This window comes from Eucalyptus grandis, chromosome 1 (genome assembly GCF_016545825.1).
Source record: "Eucalyptus grandis isolate ANBG69807.140 chromosome 1, ASM1654582v1, whole genome shotgun sequence".
NCBI lineage: Eukaryota > Viridiplantae > Streptophyta > Magnoliopsida > Myrtales > Myrtaceae > Eucalyptus > Eucalyptus grandis.
The window spans coordinates 52,375,931-52,401,349 of record NC_052612.1 but is presented as its reverse complement, the minus strand read 5'-3'; the positions used below and the strand labels follow the sequence as shown (position 1 = coordinate 52,401,349).

Genomic DNA, 25,419 nt, shown 5'->3' with positions numbered 1-25,419 from the left:
AGGGCTATATATCTAGCTAGCAAGGCCACATCTGGCTAGTGAAGGGTCGGCAAGGGTGGTGCAACCTAGGCAACCATCGCTAATTCTTAAGACCTTTGATGCCGTGTGACCCCAAGCAATGGTCACCTAGGTCGCGTGATCCTTGCCAAAGTTGAGTGACTTTAGCCAATGCCCATCAACACCATTTTTGGCTCATCGACAGCCTAAGCCTTTCACCAGCTTCAACAAAAAGTTTGAGTGTTTTTTTAATTAAAAAATATATAGCCAAAGCTCATTGTAAAAACATTGTTTTGTAAAGCACTACTTAAACAATTTGTGTTTTCTTGAAGAGTCCTGGCTTTAAACAATTTACATTTTCTTTTGACTTTTAGCAATTACATTATACCCGAGCGCATGAACCAAACCCACTCATAATTTTTTTTAAGAAATTATGTTCCGAATCATTTTTTTTTTTTTTTAACAAAACAAGTCAATCCTAAGGTTTACACTAGTGACATGTTTTCTTGTAATGATTGCATCCCATTATGATATTTGGAAGTCAAGTTTTCTCTCGTAACTTTGAAGCACGATCATGACGCCACTTAAAAATTAGGTCGGACACATGTATATTAGGAGAATATGTTGTATATAAACGTACAATTATTAATATATTACCCATTTAGTAAGTACATATAAACCCGTTACAAATAAGTTTAAAATGGAAAAATGCCTACAACATATCGAGTATCAATATACGATACTGAATATACGAAATTAAATTGTATACGTTTTATAATTCATGCATATAGATTGCATCAAAGACTGCTGCCCCTGGAAATTAACATGCGATATAACTGTCCAAAGAGCACATTATGTACGAGACCTCGGTCCTTTTTTCTTATATTTTCTCCAATTCTTCTCTTATTTTTTTGGGCATGATCCCTTTCTTTTATTTTCTCTATAACACTTTCTCATGGAGTTTTGGCTAAAGTGATATATCGTAATCCATTTATTAGGTAGTTGACATCGTCTATCACGTTTATCCTTGGACTATTTATTTGGTTCAATTAGGTTTGTACATATTTATTTGATGTACAATTCATTTTCAAATTTCCAGTCAGTTAAACATGAACCCTATATTATATTTGAAACATTCTAGGTTACCTTTGATAAAAAGGTTTATAATTTAATGCAAATTCACAATAATGTTACGTTGTTTCTCAATCAAAGAGATTGTGTAAAATGGAAGATAAAGAGATAGATTGTTTTAAGGGATTTTAGTAAGCTGTTTGAGGAAAAGGATCCTATTTCCTTGATGACCATCGAATAAAAGAAAAGGTAAATCTCCGCTTTGATGGTAAGGATTTAAAATCATCTTCTGTAGAAAAATTAAGGAAAAGAAAAAGAAAAATGCAAGTAGGCACATAGTATCGAATCGTAGAAAATCTGCGGGACAGGAGAATAGCTTTAGCAAAAGTCCAAGGACTAAATTGCAAACGCTCGGCGAATTCAGGGATCCAAATGAGAAAAATAAAAAAAAGAAACCGACAATTACACTACAGTTCGACAAACGTCCCTCCACCTGGGCGGGGTTTATAGTTTCAGGCGATATCATAAACCCTAGTCATAACCCGCTGGCCGACGACCGTCACCGACGTCACCTCTCCTCCGCAGCACTCGAAGCGCGGCCTCGTTCCTCGCATTTCGGCAATGGCGGCGTCGCTGTCCTCCCAGCTACAGGCGATCAAATCCTACGTGCAGGCCGATCCGGAGCCGCCGCTCAAGAGGCCTTTCACTCGCCCTTCCATCCTCTTCGATCCCAAAGAAGCCGCGGACATCGATATCGACACCCTACACAGCATAGCCCTCTCCGGTTCGTCCCGCCGCCGCCTGGAATTAATTTGGTCTCAGTTTGGGGATTTCCGATTGGACCTTGGATGATTGTGCTGATTTCGGAATGCGTTCCGTTCGGTTCGGCTTTTTTGCAGGTCTAGAGGTTCTTGTAAATACCGACCAACGGTTTAGGAACTACAGGAATGATCTGTTCAGCCACAAAAGTAAGGAGCTGGACAGGGAGTTGATGAGCCCCGAGGAGAATGAACGGATAAATGTTTCTATCGCGTCGTTCCTGCGGCTGCTCTCCGGTTATCTTCAGCTGGTCTCGTCGCTTAAGACGCTCGAGTATTTGATACGAAGATATAAGTACGCACGCGTGACCTTGTGCTTGCTCCATCACATTGGGAATTTATTTTTCTTGACGTGTTTATGTGCTGTGTTTGGTCTGTGCTTCGCTTTGTAGGATACACGTGTATAATATGGAGGAATTGATACTTTGCGCGTTGCCATACCACGACACCCATGCATTTGTCCGAATAGTGCAGCTGCTTAATTTGGGGTAGGTCCATAGATGCTCTCAAGATGTTTATATAGGCACGTGAAGTCTGGCAATTTGGATTTATATGTCTCTATGATTTTTAGGAATACGAGATGGAAATTCTTGGAAGGCGTTAAAGTGACCGGTGCGCCTCCACCAAGGCAGGTTCTAGTGCAGCAGTGTCTAAGAGATATGGGTATTCTCGAGGTTTTGTGCAACTATGTAAGTTTTTTATTTTTTTTTCCTATCGAAAAATGAGGACCCGTGGTTCTAAGCATATAATCACTCAGCACTATCTTTGATGATGTCACCATCGTATTGCCGGTTCTGATTGCAGGCATCTCCCACCAAAAAGTACCATCCTTCGAGCATTGTAGTTAGCTTTTGCACTGCAGTTGTGATCGAGGCTGTGGGTTCTCTTGCAGCTGTTGAGAGTGATGTTGTGAAAAGGATTCTCCCGCTTGTGATTTCTGGAATTCAGCCTGGCATGAAAGGCAGTTCAGAACACAAGGTAACAATAGAGTTAAATAAAGCTTCTGCAGGTGATTTTATTTTTTATTTTTTGGATGAGTAAAAAATGGATTTTATTGCAAATTGGCTCCAATGGGGTGCCAATCCATGCAATTCATTAGTAGCTATAACTTATATTGTCATTAAGGTCTATCAGAGACCGGTGATGAGGAAGTTCTGTGATTAATGGGGCTTCTGTGCATGGAGGAGATTTTGGTCCAGCCTGGTGATAGGAAGCATCTATCTGCAGATTGATGTTCTTGGAGATGCAGATGACTTTTATCTGTGACATATTTTAGTCACGCATCACCTTTTTGTTTGTTTTTGGTTTTCGTTTTAGATACCATGCAGTTAATTTGCAAGTTAAAAAGCCTTTTCTCCCCTGCTTCACAGGCCAGTGCCCTGATGATTATTAGCTTACTGGCAAAAAAAGCTGCTTTGTCTCCTAAACTTGTAAAGAGTTTGATTCGATCAATTGCCGACATAGCTAGAGAAGAGGCAAAAGATGCCATGGGGCTACAATGGGTTCGGTTATCATTTATTGCTCTAATCAATCTTCTTCAGGTATTATTTACTTTCATATGATGGCCTCTCACTTATATCTGTTTTGATTCCATCCGTTCCCTTGATTTCATTTAAACCAATATGTGCATTTTCACTTCAATCTATTGTTTGGGATTTTATGCAATTAAATGACAAAGATGCATGACTATGTAGCTGATTCCCCTCTACCTCTTACACACCCTCTTAGACAGCTTCCAAAAAAGAAAAATGAGGGAAAGAACCAACACTGTTTGTGTAGTTGGTCTTGACAAGGGGCATGACTGGTGTATTGCATGTGATGAACACTGTATCTGCAATTGTGGTTATTTCTCAATTGTAATTTCGATAATATTTGAAAACTTCATTTTGCTTCCTACTGTGCTTGCTGGTGTCATTGCTCTCGCTTAATAATATGTTATTTTGACAGTCACAGTCTGTGGATATGTTTCCAAAGAAAGCCCTGGAAATTGTGAAGGAGATTAGGTACTCATTTGATCTTTCTTTCATTGCATAGGTGCTTCCATTGACATTAATCTTAGATTTGTTTGGAATTTTACTTTGAAGGGATATTACTGGGATTCTGTCACAATTATCCAGAGAATTCAACGTAGATAAATTTCTTGTCTTGTTTTTGGAGTCTCTGCTCGAGTACAGGTATTAAAACCATTCCAAACTTCTATTATCTCTTTTATGCTGTGTTACTCAACCTATTATGATTTTGGCAGTTTCTCAGATGCTTCATGCTGTTCCCTATTGGTATCTATAGTTGAGACAGTTCCTCTAGGCAATGTAATTGATCGTTTTGTCTCCAAGATCCTCTTTTCATGCCTGAAGTTATCCCAGAAAATTGACAGTTCTTCATCAGAAATAGGTGATCTCTCGTGATGTTCAGGACTTCGTCACTCTGTTGTTCTTTTTTGCCATTCTTTGTCTTAACAAGTAATTGCTGCATGTATTATGGGCACTTCAAAAATACTTTGTAGGAGTTTGGGCCAAAAAAATCTTGGCTGTCACTATGAAGAGTTATCCATCCGAGTTGCATGAGTCCATCAGGAAGTTCCTGGAGGTCTGTGCTTAATTCCCTTTTCTGCATTTGTGTATGCAGCACTTTGTCCTTCTCTTGTATTTTACATATCAGTCTCTTTTTTCTTTTTATAGGATACAAGACTGCATCAGGGAAAACATGAATCGATATCTGAGATTTTGTCTAAAGTGTTAGATGGGAATTTGAGTTCGTCTGTGCCTATGTTGGATTCAAAAATCTGGTTTTCCCTGTTCCATCCTAAGGTAATTTTTGGCCAAAAGATAAGGTTTTGAAATTCTTTCCTGGAGTTTTGTGCTGACTGTTAGTATTATCTTTTGATTCTGTCCTTGTTCTTATAAAAATGTTTCCAGGTTGAGGTCCGATGCGCTGCATTGTCTAGTTTGAATGTTTCTGGCATCTTAAAGGCTGATAGTATCAATTCACAGGTAATAATTACTAGGATTTTTTTTTTTTTTTTTTTGGGGTATATTATGCTTACTTTTCTGGCAAAAGAGAAATTTGCTTCGTTGTAATAGTTAACATCATCACTGGCTGGAAGGAAATAATTAGCAAGAGGAGATGCCTATTTTTCTGATTTGCCTCTAGGTCCATTGTGTGAATTAGGGAAGGATTTCATGAAATTCCGTTTCACTGGTTTGTATGAATTGAATGTTCTTCAGGGATACATTTGTACATTAGTAGGCTTGAATATTTTTAGCTTGCCTGTAACTCAAGTTGTCAATTCTAAATTCTAAAGATATTTGAAAAAATGCTTAGTGGGAATATTTTCCTTTCTTTACCAAAAAAAAAAGAATATTTTCCTTTTTGACCTGATAGGTTTTTACATCTCAATCTGTTAATTTTCTTGGATTCTCTCTCTCTCTCTCTCTGACATTTGTAAAAGTCTTTTAGAATTTTGAATTAGATTGAAATATATTTACTTAAATGCTGTTAGAAATGTACTGTTATGCTGTAAGGCCACTGAAAGTTGTAGAACTTTCAAAGCTGTTCATTTTTCTATTTGTGCTTGGTACGGCTTTTCTGCAGTTGCTGCAGATGTGAGATGGGGTGCTTTGGCTTTCTGAGGCGTTTTTATTTCAAATTTTCATTAATACTCCTTCAAATAAGGAAATTTGGAATAATCACTAATAACATTGCTATGTTAATTTTAATAATAGTATCTATAATTACAATAACATCATCATCATCAGTATTATTTTATGTTGAAAAATGGTATACTGCAAAAGTTCTAATAATAAACGTTGGCAGCAACTCTACAACGATGTTATAGGTCTTTTTCGTCATTTTGATGACCACAGCAATTTTGCAGCAGCTTTTGTCAAGCATTGTCTAGTCTCAGCATGACACTTTTAAAAGATGTGTCGCCGAATGCATGTGCTTGGACACAGCACAACACAACACAAGCACAACAGAGCTACAATTGTACCCAACAGACTCTTAGTCCTCTTTGCGTAGCTTGATCCATGGATGTTTCTCAGTACCTCAACAGAAAATGATACTTCTAGGGTTGCTCAGCTTTTGCCTGCGTGCTAATTTCTCCATTTACTCATCTTCCATTTCTCATTTTGCAAATGTTGAAATGTTTCTACCCTGCTATAGTTGAGAATTCACATGTTCAACCACTATCCGGAAGCACTTGGCTTCTGATAGGTAAATAAAGAAAAGTAGAAATGATTATGTTTCCTTCAGCTTTACAACCATGATTTTACGGGCTTCAGAAGTTGCACTGTTTTATGCGACATAGATCTTCGCGAATTTAGTTTGCTCCCAGTAATTTCTAGCAAATTACTTTCCGCATAAATAAATTAAAGAAATAGTTTCATTGGGTTTCCAGGTATGAGAATGTTTTCTTTATTCAGGTTGCTTTCCCATAGATGACATGCATACATATAGAGAAAAGTGCTTTGTCTAGATAATTTTGTGGGTGAGCCGATTGGAGAAAGCAATTCTATGTGGTCTGTTTTTTTTTCTTTTTTTTTTTTTTTTTGGGGGTTAGTGGTGCAAAAGGAGCTGCACACTCTAAATATGATTTTGTCTTTGACTTAAAATGTTTTTTTCTCTCTCTATCATGCAGGGTTTTGAAACAATTCAAGATGCTATATTGCGCCAGCTATATGATGATGACCTATCTATTGTTCGAGCAGCTTTATTACTTAATGAATTGCCAAATGTGGTGAACCGGACTGATCTTCTTCAAGCATTGTGTTCGATAACACGGAGATGCATAGGAATGCTTGTATTGAGTAAGTATAGAGAAAATCAACTACCAGATCCAGGGCCCTTCTAGTTGGTTTTCATTCTGTATTTATTGGGAATTGTTTATCTACAAACTTCATAAATTGGTTTTTGGAGGTGCATGAAGCTCATCATTTCTGAGTATTACTCTATTCCTGTTTCAGTAGCTTGTGCACTCTTTGTTGGACTTGTCTAGTCTGTTATTTAGTTTCATTACATAGAAGTTGAGGAGTAGGATTTTGGTGATTGGTAAAAAATCTCCCTTCTTCCATTCTCTGGTTAGTCTCCTTTTCAAACATTGCCATGAGGGAGATGTTGTTTAGCTTTTACTGGGTCAAGTTTTTTGGTACATGTGCTTTGTGTTCAAAGCTATCGAGAGTTTCAATGATTCTGCTGGTGAAAACAAGAGAATTATGTTGAGAGCGTTGGAGGTTAGGCCAGGATTACTTCCCCCCACCCGACGGCGAAGTCTAGTTCTATCGCCCATGGGCCAAATAGATTGCATTAGTGGTATAGCATATAAAGTGCTCAATTCTTATGCTTGACAGTCACCATTTCCACCTGCAGGCTCAGTAAATAACAGTGCCGCAGCTGGTGATATTGTTATCCTATGTTTGAAGCACTTAATAACTATATCTGATGGTTCGCTGGATTCAGCAAAGGAATTGGCTGCATTGATGTTCCCCTTGCTCCTTATCACGCCTAAGGTTTTCATCTTTATTTTGTTAATTGATCAATAGTCATTGTCATTTTTATGTTTCATCTTGTCCTTTATAGTTTGATTCTTACTCATTGTGAATAGATATGTATTGCCAGCTTTCTCAATATATTACCAATTGCAGACACAGATGTACAATTTGAGGGTTTTGGAATTCGCAAAGGAAGTGAACTGGCCCTTCTATCAAAATCTACCCAGCCTGCCCAGCTCAGAGGTGGCACATCGTCAATTGCTATTTTTCCTTTTGGTCTGAATTGATTTACTTTTGGTCTTTGGCAGATACATCATTTGATGAGGGTATGCATAGTTCATGCATTAGGTCTAAAAGTATTGCACACTTGCCAATAACCTTTTCATTGGATGACTGTCTTAATATGGTTGAGCTGAGTTTAATCATGAGAAAAGGCCATATTTGTCATGCAAGTATATCTTGACTAACGATAACATTTTAAGACTAGCAAGACTGGCATCTGCATTTGGGTGCGCTCTTGCATTGATGTTCCCCATGTGCTAGCGAGCATGAACTAAGCATAGTGCTACATTTTCCCTCATATGAATGTAGACGTAGGAGGGGGAGAGGTTTTACAGTATAAGTTTGTAATTGCAGCATTGACCGATAGGGATAGCCTGAAAGGACAATGTTCATCACTTACTTATGGTGGCAGTAAAAGAGGTTATACAGACAGACGGGGAGAGGAGGGATTTGTTACGGCTGCAAATGGGGAGAGGGGAGGGAGCACATGATTGTTGATTGGTCTTCTTGGGTTTTCAATGTCACTACACAGATGTGGCTATTAAAATGTGCATCTTTTAAAAGTGCAGAAATTGGAAGCTGGAAGCATATCTTCTGCAAATCTGAGGATGGTCGACACTTTGGCAGATTTATTCTCGAAACAACCTCGAGAGTTTCTACCCTTCCTTGTCCAAATTAGTAATGAATTCATGATGTCGAAAACGCTCTTCTTTTTGGTTCTTATGCAGTCAATTGAGATGAAAAAGAAAGGTATGTATCGCTGGTATTGTGGATATAAATATCTAAATACAAATTATGACACCTTTTATGTCATATCATTTGTTTGAGCAAAGTCTTAGTTCCTCCTATTGTGAGTCAACGGGCTTCATAATAAAATGTTGCACTAGGTCTTGATGTGATATTGGAGATTGTGTCCATAATTTACTCATGGTGGAAGTGTGTTTGTAGTTAAGTTGTTGACATTGTAATTTTGTTGCATGTCAGATGGGAACCAAGTTTTGGACCTCTTGGAAGCTTGTTTACCAGTTCTGAAAATTAACTGGGAAGCATTTAAGTCCTCCAATGGCCTGCATCTAGGAGAGGTAGAAGTGACTATTTTTCATTACTATTCAATGCTTTTTTTGTTGTTATAGTTATAACCTCCAACATATGTGCTCATCTTATCCTAAACGTTGGAATACTCCTCAATTGTGGATTCGTCGTACATCCCCTATAACTGTAATCTTTACCTGCAAAATGATGTGGTTTTATCTGTACTTCACACATCTTTGTTGGAGCAATTCTAGAGCCAAAAATATTTTAATGTCCCTCATTGGGGAATCTACCGCTTAAATTTCTTTCGAAGAAGCATTAGTATCTGTCAGCAGCCACTTGTCTCAAATTGAAATTATTTCCTCTTTCGCTGAAATGTCAGCTAAAGTTTTCCGGTTGTTCTTTTAATGCCAGGAAAGACATGAAATACCCTGAGATGATATTGCAAGAGTTTTATGTGTTGACGTACCCTGATATGATAATCCAAGAGTTTATTCATTTTGACATGACAATGAGTACGATAGTTCCGGTTTGCACTAATTTAAATGAAAACTTTTGTGTGTCAGACAAAGCTTTAGTAGCATTTTAATATATCTCTTTCCAGTCATGGGACCAAAGCACATTATAATAAACAAACTATTTCCAGTTCCTTGAAATGAGTTGGAAGGTTGGTTGGGCAACATTGCAATGGGAACCATAAATGAGGAGTGTGTTTAGGAGTGAGATTCAGGAATGTACTAAGTAATCTTGTTTTGTGTTGTGGAAGGTCCAACTACTGAGGCAGTTGTAATTTAATTTATAGCCATTGCCAATTGCTTCCTGGAATCAGTGGTGGGCATGTGAGTTTGGGTGCTCAAATGAGATGCGTCACACTGGCTGATATGATTTGGCAATTTTCAGCATCACTTGCTAATTAGATTCCTCAAAAGTACTGTAAGATTACGCTAAGGGAATTCTGCACATTAGATATGATAATGATACTTATTGATGGAACCTACCCTCACATTTCTTTTGACAGATGTTTGTAACTTGTGGATTGGCAGGGCAACGTGGAAATCTGGAGAAGAGATTGCATAGGATTTCTGGATCAGCTTTTTGATGCCAATATTGAAGAGTTGAATGGAAAGATCTTAATATGTATATTTTGGAGGATGCTGGGGGCATTTATTTCAGTGGCTCCTACTGACCTCTTTTCGGTTGGTGACTACATATTTCTTATGTTTATTGTTTTCCTCAGGTTATGTGGGGTTGTATATTTGATTAGTTCAATTTGTTAGTGGCTAGCAATGGTTATCACAAGTTGTTTCCTGGCAGCATGAAGGTGTACAATGGGTTGGCAAGCTTCGGGAGATATTTGTCCTCCTTGCAGATTCAAATCAGAGACAGTTGTTCAGGGAGCATCTCCATTACCTCGTTACAAATTGCAAGATTTGTGCAGCCGCTTTTCTGTCTCAATTTTTCACAGAAGAAGGTTTTGTTCGTGCCTTTTCACTATTTTCTTAAGCTATGCTTTCATAACTTGGATGTTGCATTTTCATCTTTCTGCCATTTATAATGTCAATGAAGATTTCTCTTAAAGTTGATAACTCCACCTTAAATCGACCAACTTTGAGACATAAAAATATTTTGTTCCACTCATGAGCTAGGTGAGACCTAAGCAAAAACCTAGAAGGGTGGCAGAAAAACAAGGTTATTGCAGTTGGGTGGGAAATGCAATTCTGTTTCTGGAATTTCTAAGTCAAACTTTGAATGTGAATGTTGGAGTCTTAAGGTCGTTTGATAAGTAAAAAAGAGTGGGCAGGGGTTAGCAAGTTGGCAATCCCACTGGGCATTAACATTGGAATTTCACAGCTGCGATGGAATGTTTGGTTTGAGCCATAGTTATTGCTCATTTGTGCTACTTGTCACTGCCACCCACCTGGGTACTAGAAGGAGTAGAGCTAGGGCACGACTGAACCTACACTGTAGATGAAACAAGGCTTCTGAGGGTTTTCGTCTAAATAGGTCAAAGATAAAATATGTGGTCTATAATTTCCATGATAATAGGAGTTTAAATGCTGTCTTAGTAAGTTTTGGAGACTTGGAAGGCCCAAAAAGTAAATTCTTTACTTACCATCTTGGATCTATCTTTCAAAACGATGGAGAAAACAATGGGGACGTTGCTTACAATGTACAAGCAGGATGAATGAAGTGAAGAAGTATGTTTACTGTTTTGTGTGATTGCAAAATGCCCACTTTATCTCGTAGGAGAAGTCTACATGATGGCAATAAGGTATATGATACTTTATGGCACATAATATTTGGCGTTGTTGGGGAATCATGTCCTCAATATGAGTGACGTAAAGGTACCTTAGATGTGTGGGTACTTAAGAATGGAATAAGAAAATGTAGGTCCTACTCCAATTGAAGGTACAATGAGAGAAGGTCATTTATGGTGGTTTAGGTGTCATGTCAAGAAGCCCCTAAAGTATTTCAGTGGGGAGATGTGATTGATTATAGAGAATTGGGTTAATGGGGCAGGGAAGGCCTATAAAGACATGGAAGAGACCATAAGAAAGTTATTGAGCACTTAGTGGGATAAGGCTTAGTTTGTTGCTGTTATTTTGTTTTTGGTAGCAATGATTGGTACCTGCTTCTATAAATTCTCCCTTTTGAAGTTTCTTTCATTTGGCATGCTCTGCCTCTTTTTCCAGTTTCTCATGTCCACCTACTCACTTAAGTTACGGAGATAAAGAACATATTCCATGAAAGTCTGTACTCATTCTTTCTTTGCAACTACTATCAAAATTAACATGGTTTGGCCAAAATTAGCGGAATACAATATTTCCTTAGAAATTATGATTTGGAATGTGCACACCTTGTTTTCTACCAATCTAGAATGTCGTCAATGTTCCTGACACTAATGTTAAATTGACCGTCTTTGTTCCATACGATGTATCATTAAAATAAGTTATTTCTAATCTAGGAATATCTTTCAGAATAATATTTTTTGTTTTACATACAAAATGAAGTGTTTGAGCTGTGCTTCAAATGTATTGATTCCCATGTGGTCTTGAATACACTGAATAATCATATTTACTGCTACTGCACATCCAAAAAAAGAGTCCACTCCTGTTGTTGTACCACGTCCTTGACTAGTTGCTTTTCCGTGTTCCTATTTTCTTTCCACCTACCAGAGCCATCCATACAGTAAAGTTTTGGGTTTGATTCTCAATAGCTTCTTCTAAGAACGTTAAAAGACTATTATTTTCCTCTCTGCTGGTTCAAATTACTCTACATTCACTTTCTAAAACAGTCATTGTGACATGAGTAACGACATGACGATTTTTTTTTAAATCTTTTTAATGTATAACGATGGTCTTTGCTAAATATCAGATTCAGTACTGGATCATAATATGTGCATTCTTGCCACATGAAAGTACATAACTATGTCTGGAAAAAATGTATGCCTTGTCTGTCTAAAAAGGTGCACTGTAGGTTCATTTGCATGTTTTTATGCTGATCAATATGCTGCAGGTTATCCAGTTGCGGTTCAAGTTGAAAGTCTCCTCTGTTTTGCCTATCTTTGTGGTCAAGCGGAGGATGCCTTATCATTGCAACTTCTAGCCAAATTTCCATCACTTCTTGTTCCATTGGCCAGTGAGAGCCAGGTAGTTTTCACTGTCTTTTGAGTGCTTAAGTACTTTTGCCAGTATTCTTTGACCGGCACAATAAGAATATGTAGCATTTATCAGCACGAACAGTGAGTAATGAAATGAGATGAGATTCCCCATATTCTCCGCTTTCCAACTTATATTTTCTTTTTTAATTTTAGATATCTCAGAGGTTTCATGGAATAGGCTTACCTCTGCTTCTAACTCTCCACTAGGTTTTAAGAATATGTTCCAAGAGAGATTTGTGGTCTTAAAAGAGCCAAAATTGGGACTATTTATTTGTGTCATTTATTTGTTGTCTCCCTTTTGCAGGATATGAGGATTGCTGCGATGAACTGCATTGAGGGACTATACACATTGTGCTCTCGTGTTGACTTGTCTGGGAAGAAAAATGGTATAGACCTTAACATAAATAGTAAAAAAATATGCTCTATCTCATGGACAATGGAATGAAAACATGTGCACAGACGTGCACACAAGCACTCACACTTCTATGCTTTGTTTTATTTTTGGATAAGTATACGAAAAATCTTAAAGCTTGTATTTGAATTGTAATCAAGTCCTAAAACTTTACTTTGCAGAATCTAGTACTTAAACCTGTAAAAATTGTGCAACCAAGTCTCCTTGTCAAATACATTAATTCTTGGTGAAGGAAAAAGCTTATGTGGCACTTATAATTACTCTCTTTTTTATGTGCAACTCTTAGTAAATTTATATGGCGCCAACTAGGTGCCACATCAACCTGATAGCAAATTAAAAAGAAATGCAGAGATTGCCTAATTTTCCAATTTCTTCATTTTCCTCCTTTACTTTCTTTTTTCCTCTCACTCCTCCTCAACTCCTCCTCTTCCATGAGTGGCTGGAAGGCCACCTGCCACCCATTGTCGCCTCTGCCAACTATCAACACGCTCCTCCATCCATTGCCACCTCCACCAATTCTAATGCCAAAGACTTTTCTCTTTGTCCCTCTTATAGTCAAATGACGCTCCTTAACCACCAACCATTCTTCCTCGACCTTTACACACCGAGCTCGAGAAATCAATCTGAACTATTCTTACTTTAGAAACTTCCAAATGATAACATTTCTCTTGATGTTGAGTCCCAGTCCGGAAGAGCTTGCTGCAGTTGGGGAATTTGAAGTGAACATATCTTGTGTGGCGGGTCACTATTTTTGGCAGCTCCTTCTGATAGGCCGAGTGGGTACTTAAACTCATCATTGATGGTGGTCACAACCAAGATGACAAAGTTACTCAGTATGGACAACGGCATTTTGATTGTTGGGGTTTTGCTATTTTGATTTCCAACATTTCCTGGGAATGGTTGCCTTTGTTGGCGTTTAGTGTTTTGTGATGTACTTTGTACGTTCAACCTTTGGCATACAAATCTAGAATTCACGAGAAGGGTACCGTTAGTGTTGATGTTGATGTTGGTGGATGGAGATGTGCCGATGATGGTTAGCAGTGGCGGGCAGCAGTGGTGGCCCCTCTTTTCAATTGGTTTGAGGAAGGAGGAGGAGGAGAAGAAAAAGAATAAGGGAAAGGGAACAAGGGGGAGGGAAAAGATTTTTTTTTGTGAAAATTTAGAGATTTGTCTATTTGTTTTCAAATATCTTGCAGGCCGATGTGGCATCTATTTGGCACCACATTAACTGTCATAAAAAAATGCATAAAAGGATAGAGAGAAGAATGACAAAAGAAAATCTAACATTTTCAGTCACCTAGAAATTAACAAACTTAATGAGGGACTTGATCACACATATTTTACAAGTTTTAGGACTTGTTTGCACTATTTGAAGTTTTGAGGCTTGATTACACTTTGGGTCTCTGGACTTTTGCAATTATTCCTCTTTTCTTCATGGAGAATTTGCATGTGGTAGTTTTATTTGTGGCAACCTTGTAATGAAACTTCAGGGACCATTGCCATTTGGAGTCAGTTTCTTGAGGAGCTCTTGGGTTTGCTAATTCAGCACAAAAGGCTTATCCTGTCAGACAGGAAGTTCTTTGCTTCATTTTTGTCAGCTTTGCTTGGTCCATTGGGCGTTGTTGACCAACTGTTGGTGCCACAGGATGTAGGAAATAGGTAATTGTGCATCCTTCATGTACATCTCTTGGTGTCATTCTTGCCCTTCAGGGAAGTACTGTATCTTCAAGATCTATCTCCTCTTTTTAGAAGGCTATGTTAACTTTGATATAATCTTTCAGGTTCACTCAATCTACCAAAAAAGAGATCCTCGATTTCATTTTGGAATCTGCTTTGCAGCTCTCTTCGCATGGGAAGGTTTGATCTGCTTCACGTGTTATCTTGCTTCCTTTAAAATGAATATTCTTTTGAGAGGAAGTAATGACTTGTTTGTTGTTTTTTACAGCTTGTTATCCTATCCTTGCTCAAAGGAATAGGGGAAGCACTCATGCAGGTTAAAGATGTTGACCTCTTACTATCTAAACTTTTGGAAGTTCATGGCCGATATTATTTTGAGAGGGATGATTCATGCCAGAGATTGCCAAAGGCTGATGTTGAAATCCTATGCCTTCTACTGGTACTGATACCTTAAGTGATTTTTTGTCTTTATTTCCTCATTTATTTTTTAGGTAATTAACCATAAAATTGCGTCCTATGCTTGCATCAGAGCTGTACCATGTCGTCCTCTACAGCCGGCCTTCTCAATTTTGAGGATCATCTAATGAAGGCTTTGCATGTAAGATGATGTTTGAGTGTATACACCCTTCTAATCATTCAAATCTTTAAAACTTTTGAAAGTTGAGTTTTAAATTGAGGTTCATTTTTTTTTAATGGACCACATCTTCAGCTGTTTATATTTCTCTTCAACCTAGTTAAGTTTAAAATTTATTGCTTATTCTATGCACATAAATTTGCTTTTTCTCTGGTTTAAAGACTTATTTATTCTGTGATAACAAGTGAGACTTGAGAAATGACTGACAGCCTTTGGCTTATCAGAGGTCTTGTGTAAGGGAAGAACAGCTTTCATATTCCAATAAAAAGTCACGTGCCTCAATTCTTCTATCTTCTTTCTTATTATTGGTAGTGCCATGTGAAGGTAGATGGAGTTAATTACTGGGAAGTACATGTCCCTGCAATACGCATATAAGTTTTGGTTACACATTGGTAGTCAATTTAAGTTCATGCATTTTCAAATTTGTAATGATGGTTCGTTCCTTGAAAGAACATGTGCAATGACATAAACAGATTCATATAGCTAACCCTAATTTGTGGGTTAAGGCTTAGTTAGTTGTTCTAATCGATTTGTATCCTCATCATGCACTGGTAGGTTTGTAACTGTCTTGTACCACACATTAATAACTATCGGTGTGGATCATATGTTATTGATGGATTGTTAAGATGAAGAACATTGGTTTTAATTGATTTTTTTTGCTTTCAACTCTTGATCAGGTTGATGGTGTAAGATGTTCATGTGCATGCTTGAAGAAAACTGGACTTTAATAGTTCTTTGATCGGAATTTCTCATCTTCATGCGAACAAACTAATGAGGGGATTTCTTGAATAGTGATGCTAATCCTTAATAGTTCGCTAAACCATTATACCAAATAAAATAAGGGCATTGACTGGAATAGCCATAATGCAAGACAAGCTATGGAGTTGTTATTCTGCAACTCTTTAGGCCCTATTCTATTTTCAAAACTAGTACGATGCTTCTTTAACCAAATATATAGTTAAGGAATCAAAACCATCCCCTTATGTGCTGATGAACTTGCTTTGGGTCCCATGCAGTTTGAACAGACTTTTGCTGAAGATCCTGCAGTTGTGCTGCCATGTATAGCTGTTCTAAGTAAGCTGAATAATCGGATTTATGGTGGATTGACCACTGAAATGCAGGTTTGTTACCTTCTCTCTCTTCGTTGTTAGATTGGGAGAAGTTGTTTCTTTAATGTGCTTCTCATGTAGAGGTCACTTTCTAGTATGTGGCCTAACAATATATTAATGGACTCTTTAAGTGCTTCAAAATCTGACTAAATTACTTGTTTCACGTGTATTTTATTTGTTTCTGCTACTAAGGTGCATTTGCCCTACGTTATTTGCTATGGCATGCTTTGGTTGAACACATCAATTGCTTTGGCTGTGCACCCTTTAACATTCCATAATTAGATGGTCCAATCATCTTATCCAAATTCAATAGAATCAGATGTCCTAAGCTGCCTTCAACGTTTCCTTTCCACTAGTTTGAATAGAAGGCAATGTCTGTTGAAAATTGCAAATTGACTGCCCCTGGTCTCTGTCATCGCTGCTAGGTTTATTATGCCTTTGCCATATATTGTAGGAAAAATTACCGTAAACATGTCTGAGTTTTCATTTAAATGCCATTTACATACCTCTGTTTTCAAAAATATATATTGTGCTCTTCCTTTGGCAAAATTGTCCATTTCCTTTTTCCAAAATACACTCACTGACAAAGCCCATGTGATTTGTAGTGATATGTCTAGCTCCCATCATTCACTGTCTCTCTATCTCTGTCTCTGTCTCTGCCTCTGCCTCTGCCTCTGCCTCTGCCTCTGCCTCTCCCTCTCTATCTGTGCCATGCCATCTTCTTCTATTCTTCTTTGTACGACACCATCACAGTTCCACACAGCCACCTGCTGTCGCTGCTCATCTATTGACCCAGCTGGCGACTACAAGATGCCAGGCCTCTCTCTCTCTCTCTCTCTCTCTCTCTGTGCGCGATATTGACTATGACCAAGCCGATCTACGTTGGCTCTGTGTCATAGATGAAGTGGCCGTGATCTTGAGATCTGGTGGCCATGCTGCTAGTTCAGAGCTAATTGGATCTTTGTCATAGATGAAGCGGCCGTGATCTCGAGATTTGGTGGCCATGCTGCTAGCTCAGAGCTCAAAGGGCTTTGTTGTCGCACATATAAGACAAGCTTCTGCATTTGTTGTTTTTGACTGTACTGGTGTTGCTTTTTTGTTCGTTTGGCCTGGCTGATGGTGTTTGTTGGCCATTAGGTATTATATCAACAGATCATTACGAAAAGGTTGTGGTTTGATATGTAGAAATATGTAGTGTCGATTTTTGCAAGCAATGCTGTTATTCATAGAAATATATAGGTATAGATACTCATGCTTTCCCTCTTCAATATACAATTTTTATGATTAGGGTTTTATATTCTATATAGTTAATACTTTTAACAAGCCCTTTGAGCTTGTTACCTTTAACATATAATTAGATCTACACTCTTCACTTCTGGTATGTTAGGAAAATTCAGTTTCATACAGTTTATTTGAAATGTTAAAAACAATCTTTTGTGCATAATCTTTTATATGGGCAGCTTCTTCTTGAACTAGTTTGTATAGGGCGGTGCCCTGTTAGTACCTTCTGACTGAAATATTATTTATCATTCAAATATATGTATACAATAGAAGAACGTAAAATATGGCGATTTTTCATTAATTGTGACATTGCCATATTTACCCTCACATTTAAGATTGAGATAATATATATGGGGGTAAAAAAGGCAAATTGGGCAGTTAGGATTTGTAAAACATATAAGATTTTCTTCCTTTTATATAACAAATGCAGACAGGCCACAAGTGGCCAAAAGTTTTGTTGTGTCCCAGTGTGAAAAAATTAGTAAGTGCTTGTAAATTGTGTAGGTAACCTGATATTAACGTTTTAAGCTATGATGCCTGCACCTTGCAATCTTTTGGCAGAACTGTGTCAACTTATAGATATGGTGGTGGTTGTCCTTGGGAATAGTCATCATAAGGTCCATAAGTTACTGTGTTTCATTCTTTTGTTATGATTTTTGTTGAGTTCATCAATATGGAAAATAATGATCAATCTATTTTAATGGTCGATTCAATCACTTAGATTCTCAATTTTTTTGGTGTTTTTTTGCAGGAGGCTCTCTTTTTTGTGCTTGTGCTATTATTTCGCAAAGGAAGTAGTGATATCCAAATTGCAACTAAGGAGGCCCTTTTACGCTTAGATGTGCTCTCTCTCTCTCTCTCTCTCTCTCTCTCCCTCCCTCCCCCCCTTTTTTCTCTTCTATGATGTGTGGTTCTCCGTGTTAGTTGGGTGAATCAAAATGAGATTCATAAAATTTGGACTATTCTAATACAATGGATTGTGAGTTTTTGGAATAGATATGCAAGTTTGCAAGTATGAATATGTTCTGTTTTAGAGTGGTTTGTAATTTGTTAGGAGGACAAAACTAAAGTTTGATATCTAAGATGGTTTATGGACAAACCTATATATAGAAATGACCCACAAAAAGGTAAACTTATTGCCCTTTCAAGTTAGATAGCAAGATGCCAGAAATATATTGGTATCTCCACTTAAAGTTTCTGAGTGCAAAGCTGAGGAATAAGTAGGATTCAGATTGTATGACTGATTTTTCTTGTCTTCCATATAAGCATTTGCTCATTAGCATTTGTGGAGCATGCATTTGGCCGCGTGTATTGACCTATATGAGAGTTGTTTGATGTGTAAACAATCAAGGTGCAAGAATCTAGTCAGGCAATCCTAATTCGATTATTTGTATTACGAAGAATATTGGAATTGAGTGAACCTAAAAAAGAGACGGGATACTCAGGAATTAAATGATTCATGCATCGTCCGTTCAAATTCAGTTTTTGGATTGGACAGATTATTCATTAAGAGAAAAAAAGAAGATCTGGCTGATTGGGTAAACCCATAATAAAATGGAAAAAAAATTGCAAAGTAGAAGAATGGATTTGAACTATGGATGTCATCATGTTAGTTCTAATAAATCAAGTTCCTGCTAAACAATTAGCTTTAACAATAAATATCTGGCAGAATCGAAATGGAGAATTTCTATTCAATCCGTAAATCATGTTGTCTTCCATGTATTATTATAGTTCCGAGGATCAATACATAACTATTTGTTTAAAAAAATTGGTGCAACACCTTTCCAATATTCAGCTTGTGATGAAGAACAAACATTTATTTAAATCAGTGTCTTGTACTTCTGAGAATTTTATTCAATTCTACAAGTTTTTTCCTGATATTAGCTTGATTATATCATTTGATTGTGCTTCGATATGTTCCGACAACTTCGGTAAACCAGTCGATATACCTGCTGCATGCTTTCTGTTTTGAATTCGGTGGATGTAATCGTACTGGATGGCATTTCTTGGGAATCTCTTTCTACTTGTTTTGAGCAATGTGAACTTATATAAATTTCTTTTGAGTGCTGCAGGTAGCTGGTTCTACTGTGGCTGAAATGATTCACTCTTTGTCCATATTTGAAGTTCCGATAGCGTCTCAGAAAAAGAAAAGGAGGTCAGCAAGTTATGACATTCTGAAAAAGCACCGTGATGTTCTCAGTAAAGGCGAAGATGCATTCTTTTTCCTCATCTCGCTCCTCGATATTCTGCTTATGAAAAAAGACATAACAAACAGGTTTCAACTCTTTCCTTTTACTTGTAGACTTTTATTTGTGCATTGCTCACTGACCCCGTTCCTGTAGAAGTCATATTTATCCCTGCATATTTGTTGGACTAATGTATTTTACATAATATCGGTAGGGAGAGTCTAGTAAGTCCATTGTTTAAGCTTCTGGGCCGCACATTTTCGGATGAATGGGTGCATAGCATAGATGAGAGGTCCATTCAAGCTGCCTCTGGGATCTCTGAAGGTACGACCAGCACAGCATGTTACGTTCAGCAGAATCTGCTTTTGGTTCTGGAAGATATCTTAGCGTCATTTGGCCCTCTTCAGTCTAAGGTCAGAACCTCTCTGGATTGTTAGAACATTTCAGACAGGGATCAGTTTGTTGTGTTCGTGGTGTTTTCTTAATTGTTGCTATTTATTTGTGACAGGCTCAAATGCTTGACAGCATTGACGTTGAGTTGTTGATCAAATGTGCCCATTCGGCTAAAGATGGAGTCACCCATAACCACATACTCAAACTTTTGTCTACAATTACTAAACTTGTGCCTGACAAAATTCTGGATCACATACAGGATATTCTGACTGTTGCGGGAGAATCAGCAATTACACAGGTTTGTTAAAGTTTCATCAGTTGTATAGGCATTGCCTTTAGCTTCTACTCAAATTGTGAAGGAAAAACATGTCAAGACATTTTGGGATGCTTGGGAGTACTAGTGGCTGATTTGTTAATAGATTTGCCTCTGTCATGATTCTTGATTTTGGGCCAAGAATGGCTTGTCATGTAAATTTATCCATATGCAGGTTGACAGTAGTTCACTGCGTGTTTTTGAAGATCTTATGTCTTCTCTCTTACCATGTTGGCTGTCTAAGACAAATGACGTAGACCAATTGCTTCAGGTACCTTGTATAGATTTGCACTTTGCGCATTTTCTGCGGCAGTCTATTTTATATATGCAGTTGTCTAGAGTCCTGATTTCTTTGGTCATCAGGTTTTTGTCAATATATTGCCTGAAGTTGCTGAAAAGAGGAGACTGTTGATTGTTACATATCTCATAAGGTACTGTCGACAGGTTTTTTGGGTGGTCGCATGAGATTAATGGAGGACTCATGGTAAACTTTGTTTTTCACAGGACCTTGGGAGAAAGAAGTAGTCTGGCTTCTTTGCTTTTCCTTCTTTTCCAGTCATTAATCACCAGGAAAAGATTGACCAAGCTAAATAATAAAGCCTACACCTCGCCAGATTTTATGGCTATGATACAGAAGGAGTGGGAGTATGCATTTGCTGTGCAAATATGTGAGCATTATTCCTGCATGATATGGCTGCCCTCTCTTGTTATTCTGCTTCGACGACTTGGAAGGGAAAGTTTGTGCACTTTGTTGCCTGTAGAGTTGTTGCTTGTGATGCTCTTTATTTCGCAAAAATTGCAAGATCCAGAATTCACTTTTGCTCTGGAGTCAGGGGATGATTTAGGGACTATTCAGGTAGTGATATCTTTCTTCTGATTTTTTTCCCTTCCTGCAACTGATATTTTTGGTGCCCTGGTTTTCTCTTAATAACAATGGGTTTCTATGATTTGATATATCTGCCACAAAATTTTCTTCAGTGACGTGGGTGTCATGAATAAACTTTGTACATTCATAAGTTCTACAGGTTAGCACATCTACTGGTTGAAAGAGGGTATACTAATAGTAAACAATTGGAAAATGTGCCTTCAAGAAACTGCTTTTCAGTAATCACCACCAGATACAATTGCATGCCTTTGACTGAGTGAATGTTACTATTATCACTCTTTTGACTGAGCGAATGTCATCTCTGCTTTGTCCTATTGTTTGTTGAAACTTGCCAAAATGGCACCTGAACTAGCATGATATTGTAAACATCTCTATTTCATATAATCAAACTATATGAAAGTTTACTTTGATTTCACAGGGAACACTGGAGGAACTTATGGAGCAGGTTGTTTACTTATGGCAACTTATTGATACTAAAAAGGAAATAGCAGCTCCTGCCTTCATCAGAGAAGGCCTAAAGTATCATCTGAATGCTGTCATGATAACCACAACGACGGCGATGATTCCTTCATCGTACTTTAAGGGCATGATTAAATTGCTTGATAATGCAGACCACAGTGTGAAAAAGAAGGTAATTCTCACTCCTTACAAACGAGAGTATGAAGTAATGCAGAATCCAGTATGACATTCATATGCAGTGAGATTTTGCTTATAAAGTAATTTCCTCTCTGGCATTTTGATTAACTAGCTACTGGTGTGCAGGCTCTAGTGCTATTCTCCAAAAGCATGAAGCATCTAGGCTCAACTCCATCAAAACGAAAGGAGAAAAGAGAATTCTATTTAAAGTTGAGTAGTAGTTGGCTTAACCTTGATGAGGGTGCGCTTGAAGCTCTTAACAAGATGTGTTTGGACATTATTCAGTTACTTCATGCATCGTCAGAAGATTCCAACAGATCTTTGAAACTTGCAGCAGTTTCAGCCGTGGAAGTTTTGGCCAACCGGTTTCCTTCTAATTATTCGATTTTCAACCATTTCCTTGCATCTGTTGTCAGAACCATAAAGTCACCGGATGCCACACTATCTTCCACCTGCCTGCGTACTGCAGGTACTTTAATCAATGTGCTTGGGGCAAAGGCACTGGTTCATCTCCCCAGCATGATGGAGAGTATCATGATGACCTTGGACAACATCTCAAGTTTTAATGCAGAAAGAGAAGTTGAGGTTGATTCTTCTAGTAGATCATTTAGTCCTGGTGATCTCTTGCTTTCAATTCTCATTGCTGTGGAGGCTGTTGTAGACAAGCTTGGTGGCTTCTTGAACCCATACCTTGAAAGTATATGTAAATTTCTTGTTCTGCATCCTGATTTAGCATCAGGATCAGACACAAAGCTGAGAACAAAAGGTGAGACCGTTCGAAAGCTCATTGCGGAAAAAATACCTGTAAGTCTTCTTATCACACTTCGTGCTTAACTGTGGTTGTTTCCAGATAAGCCTCAGATGGTAACTCTTTATTTTCCAGGTTCGCCTTGGTTTGCCGCCTTTGTTGAATCTGTACTCTGGTGCAGTCATGGTGGGTGATTCCAGTTTGACCATTATATTTGAAATGCTTTCACACATGGTTGCTACAATGGATAGAACTTCTGTTGCTGGTTATTACAAAAGGATCTTCGATCTATGCTTGAGTGCTCTTGATCTTCGACGTCAACACCCTCTCTCAGTCAGGGATATCAGTGCAATCGAAAGAAGTGTAATCAATTCAATGATTTCGCTGACAATGAAGCTCACAGAAATGATGTTCAAGCCTCTTTTTATCCAGACTGTTGAATGGGCGGAGTCGGAAGTTGAGGAAAGTGAATATAGAGGCAGAAATCTGGACAGGGCGATATCATTCTATGGATTGGTAAATAAGCTTGCTGAAAATCATAGGTAAGTAACAAATAAGTGTTCCATAGTATTTTTTTCAAAAATTAACTTAAGATGGTAGCTGTGAATTTTTACATAATTACAGTTATTTCTTTAAGAATGGGAGTCCTTGTTCCTCAAGAATGTTTGTCTTGCTAACTAGTTAAGATAGATAGGGATTGCAGGGGTTGGTAAATCGGATAGTCCACCTGCTTGAAACATTTATCATAATTTATTATTTGGTTTGTTGGATAGAGGTTTGGAGTCCCAGCTTAAAAATCGTATAGGTGCAGAGGAGGGGAGCCAAACTACTGCTCTTGTCTATTTAATAGCTGGTGGATAGGCACCTTTTATCTTCTATTCTTTTTAAAGTAATTTTGAATGAGGTTTTTATCTTCTAAGCTTTTCTAGAAGATTGTAAATCTTGCAGTGAAATTCTATGTAACCGTTTCTCACAGTTGATTATATTCCTTTAGAATTTGATTTTGATTTTTGCAAGATTGCAGTTAAAGGGGTATTGGCAAGGTATTTGGTGTTTTGAAATTTTAAAGGAACCAAGTATGACTTTGTTTTTAAGTACATGAGTGTTTAGTGAAATCTAATGCAAACAGTTGTTTAAGTAATTCAACTTTATGCTTTGTACAGTTCATTACTCAGATATGATTTTCATGCACAGGTCCCTGTTTGTCCCTTACTTTAAGTACTTGCTGGAGAGTAGTGTGCGCCATCTTACTGATGCTGAGGAAGTACCTTCTTTGAGTTTAAAGCAAAAAAAGAAGAAAGCCAAAATTTCTGAAACTGGCGTTAAGGTGAAAGAGGCAAACAGTGGGCTATCACTAGAGAAGTGGCAGATAAGGGCATTAGTCTTGTCAGCCCTGCACAAGTGTTTTCTTTATGATACTGGGTCTTTGAAGTTGCTCGACTCCTCGACTTTTCAGGTTTTTCTACTTTTTATCCCATGAAGTATCGTATAGACATATATAGTACCTTCCTTTGTTTCTGTGTCTTTAAGATCATGACACCAGCTTGAGAGATAGTTGTGTTTCCCTTTCCAATGAGCATCTTGTTGTCTTCTACATCTTAGTGGGTTGTCACTATTGTCTACTGAGGATATGCTTCTGTTCCCTACAGGTTCTGCTGAAACCTATTGTATCTCAGCTTGGAGCTGAACCACCACATTCAGTGGAAGACCACCCAGATGTACCGTCAGTGAAAGAAGTTGATGACTTGGTAGTTATTTGCACTGGTCAAATGGCTGTTACTGCTGGATCTGACCTTCTATGGAAACCTTTGAATCATGAGGTCAGACTTTGGAAAATATGTTGTCCTTTGCTCTCTTTCTATATAGATGCATGTTGCGCCTTTTAAGGCTTGATGACTTACTGATTTGGACCAATTGCAGTATGTTTCTTTTAACATCTCGGCCTATGCAAGTTTTTGTTTTCATACGTAAGTTGTTTTAAGTTGTTAGGTACTAGAGAGACTCCTGACCTTTTTGTCAGGGGGAGATCTTGTAGGCTTCTCTGTTTCATTTACCTGAACGTCAATTCCTCCAGCAAGAGCAGTTCATAAGTGCTTCCTTAAATGGCTACAACTTTATCTAAGTACTTGCTAGTCAAAGAAATTGCCTTCTCTGAAAGGCACTGTGCTCCATTATGCTTTGTATATCTGCACATTTAAAAATTACGGTCTATGTGGAGTGAAATGCAATGAAGTAATGTAGATGTTCATCTCTCTTCTGCACATCTGCAGTGGCTTATGCTCATGGGTTTGGTGTTCTCAAAAATATTTTTTTCCAGGTACTGATGCAAACCAGAAGTGAGAAGGTCCGATCTCGTATTTTGGGCCTGAGAATCGTGAAGCATCTTCTTGAGAACCTGAAAGAGGAATATCTTATATTTCTACCAGAAACAATACCTTTTCTCGGGGAGTTGCTTGAAGATGTGGAGCCAACAGTTAAATCGCTTGCGCAAGAGATTCTGAAGGAGATGGAGTCTCTGAGTGGCGAAAGCCTTCGGCAGTATCTATGATTGATGACGACACATTTAAGAGCTAATGCATGTTCTTTGAGTCAACGATTCAAATAGATTGTAATAGATTAGGTTGTTCATATTAGGTTTAATACTTGAGCCCCTGCAATTTTGAAAGTCAGCAGGACTAAGTCCAGTGACGTTGGACGGTTCCCCTGTCTACATGGCTGTTGTAATTTGAAAAGATGGCAAGGGAAAGTTCGTTCATGATGTAGTGTTCCATGTTCCCTATTTCATCTGCATACT

The 25,419-nt window shown here is 38.0% G+C and overlaps 1 protein-coding gene and 1 long non-coding RNA gene across 2 annotated transcripts; one reads left to right on the top strand and one right to left on the bottom strand.

The window, feature by feature from the left end:
• Positions 1-1,593: 1,593 nt before the first annotated feature.
• Positions 1,594-25,387, top strand: LOC104449943 (uncharacterized protein At3g06530). The gene is made up of 39 exons (XM_010064278.3): positions 1,594-1,852; positions 1,968-2,181; positions 2,279-2,374; positions 2,458-2,575; positions 2,691-2,864; positions 3,257-3,427; positions 3,834-3,889; positions 3,971-4,060; positions 4,132-4,277; positions 4,390-4,472; positions 4,565-4,693; positions 4,802-4,876; positions 6,526-6,694; positions 7,254-7,393; positions 7,529-7,618; positions 8,227-8,407; positions 8,642-8,739; positions 9,733-9,885; positions 10,004-10,160; positions 12,206-12,339; positions 12,655-12,736; positions 14,253-14,421; positions 14,544-14,619; positions 14,708-14,878; positions 14,969-15,037; positions 16,090-16,194; positions 18,215-18,304; positions 19,536-19,738; positions 19,864-20,062; positions 20,158-20,340; positions 20,531-20,626; positions 20,719-20,786; positions 20,860-21,211; positions 21,660-21,872; positions 22,004-22,681; positions 22,761-23,167; positions 23,820-24,081; positions 24,275-24,445; positions 24,943-25,387. The coding sequence occupies exons 1-39, from the start codon at positions 1,690-1,692 to the stop codon at positions 25,171-25,173; spliced, it is 6,462 nt and encodes a 2,153-aa protein (XP_010062580.2). The 5' UTR covers positions 1,594-1,689; the 3' UTR covers positions 25,174-25,387.
• On the bottom strand, positions 21,899-22,816 carry LOC120288195. Its single transcript, XR_005546494.1, has 2 exons — positions 22,680-22,816; positions 21,899-22,601 (listed from the first exon to the last, which is right to left on the bottom strand). It is a non-coding gene; the product is annotated as an uncharacterized LOC120288195 (long non-coding RNA).
• Positions 25,388-25,419: the final 32 nt, after the last annotated feature.

Excerpts from the sequence above, each read along its gene's own strand:
- LOC104449943 (XM_010064278.3), top strand. The coding sequence starts at position 1,690 with ATGGCGGCGTCGCTGTCCTCCCAGCTACAGGCGATCAAATCCTACGTG. Across the intron at positions 20,341-20,530 it reads GAGAATCAGCAATTACACAG|GTTGACAGTAGTTCACTGCG; the intron begins GTTTGTTAAAGT and ends ATCCATATGCAG. Across the intron at positions 20,627-20,718 it reads ACGTAGACCAATTGCTTCAG|GTTTTTGTCAATATATTGCC; the intron begins GTACCTTGTATA and ends TTTGGTCATCAG.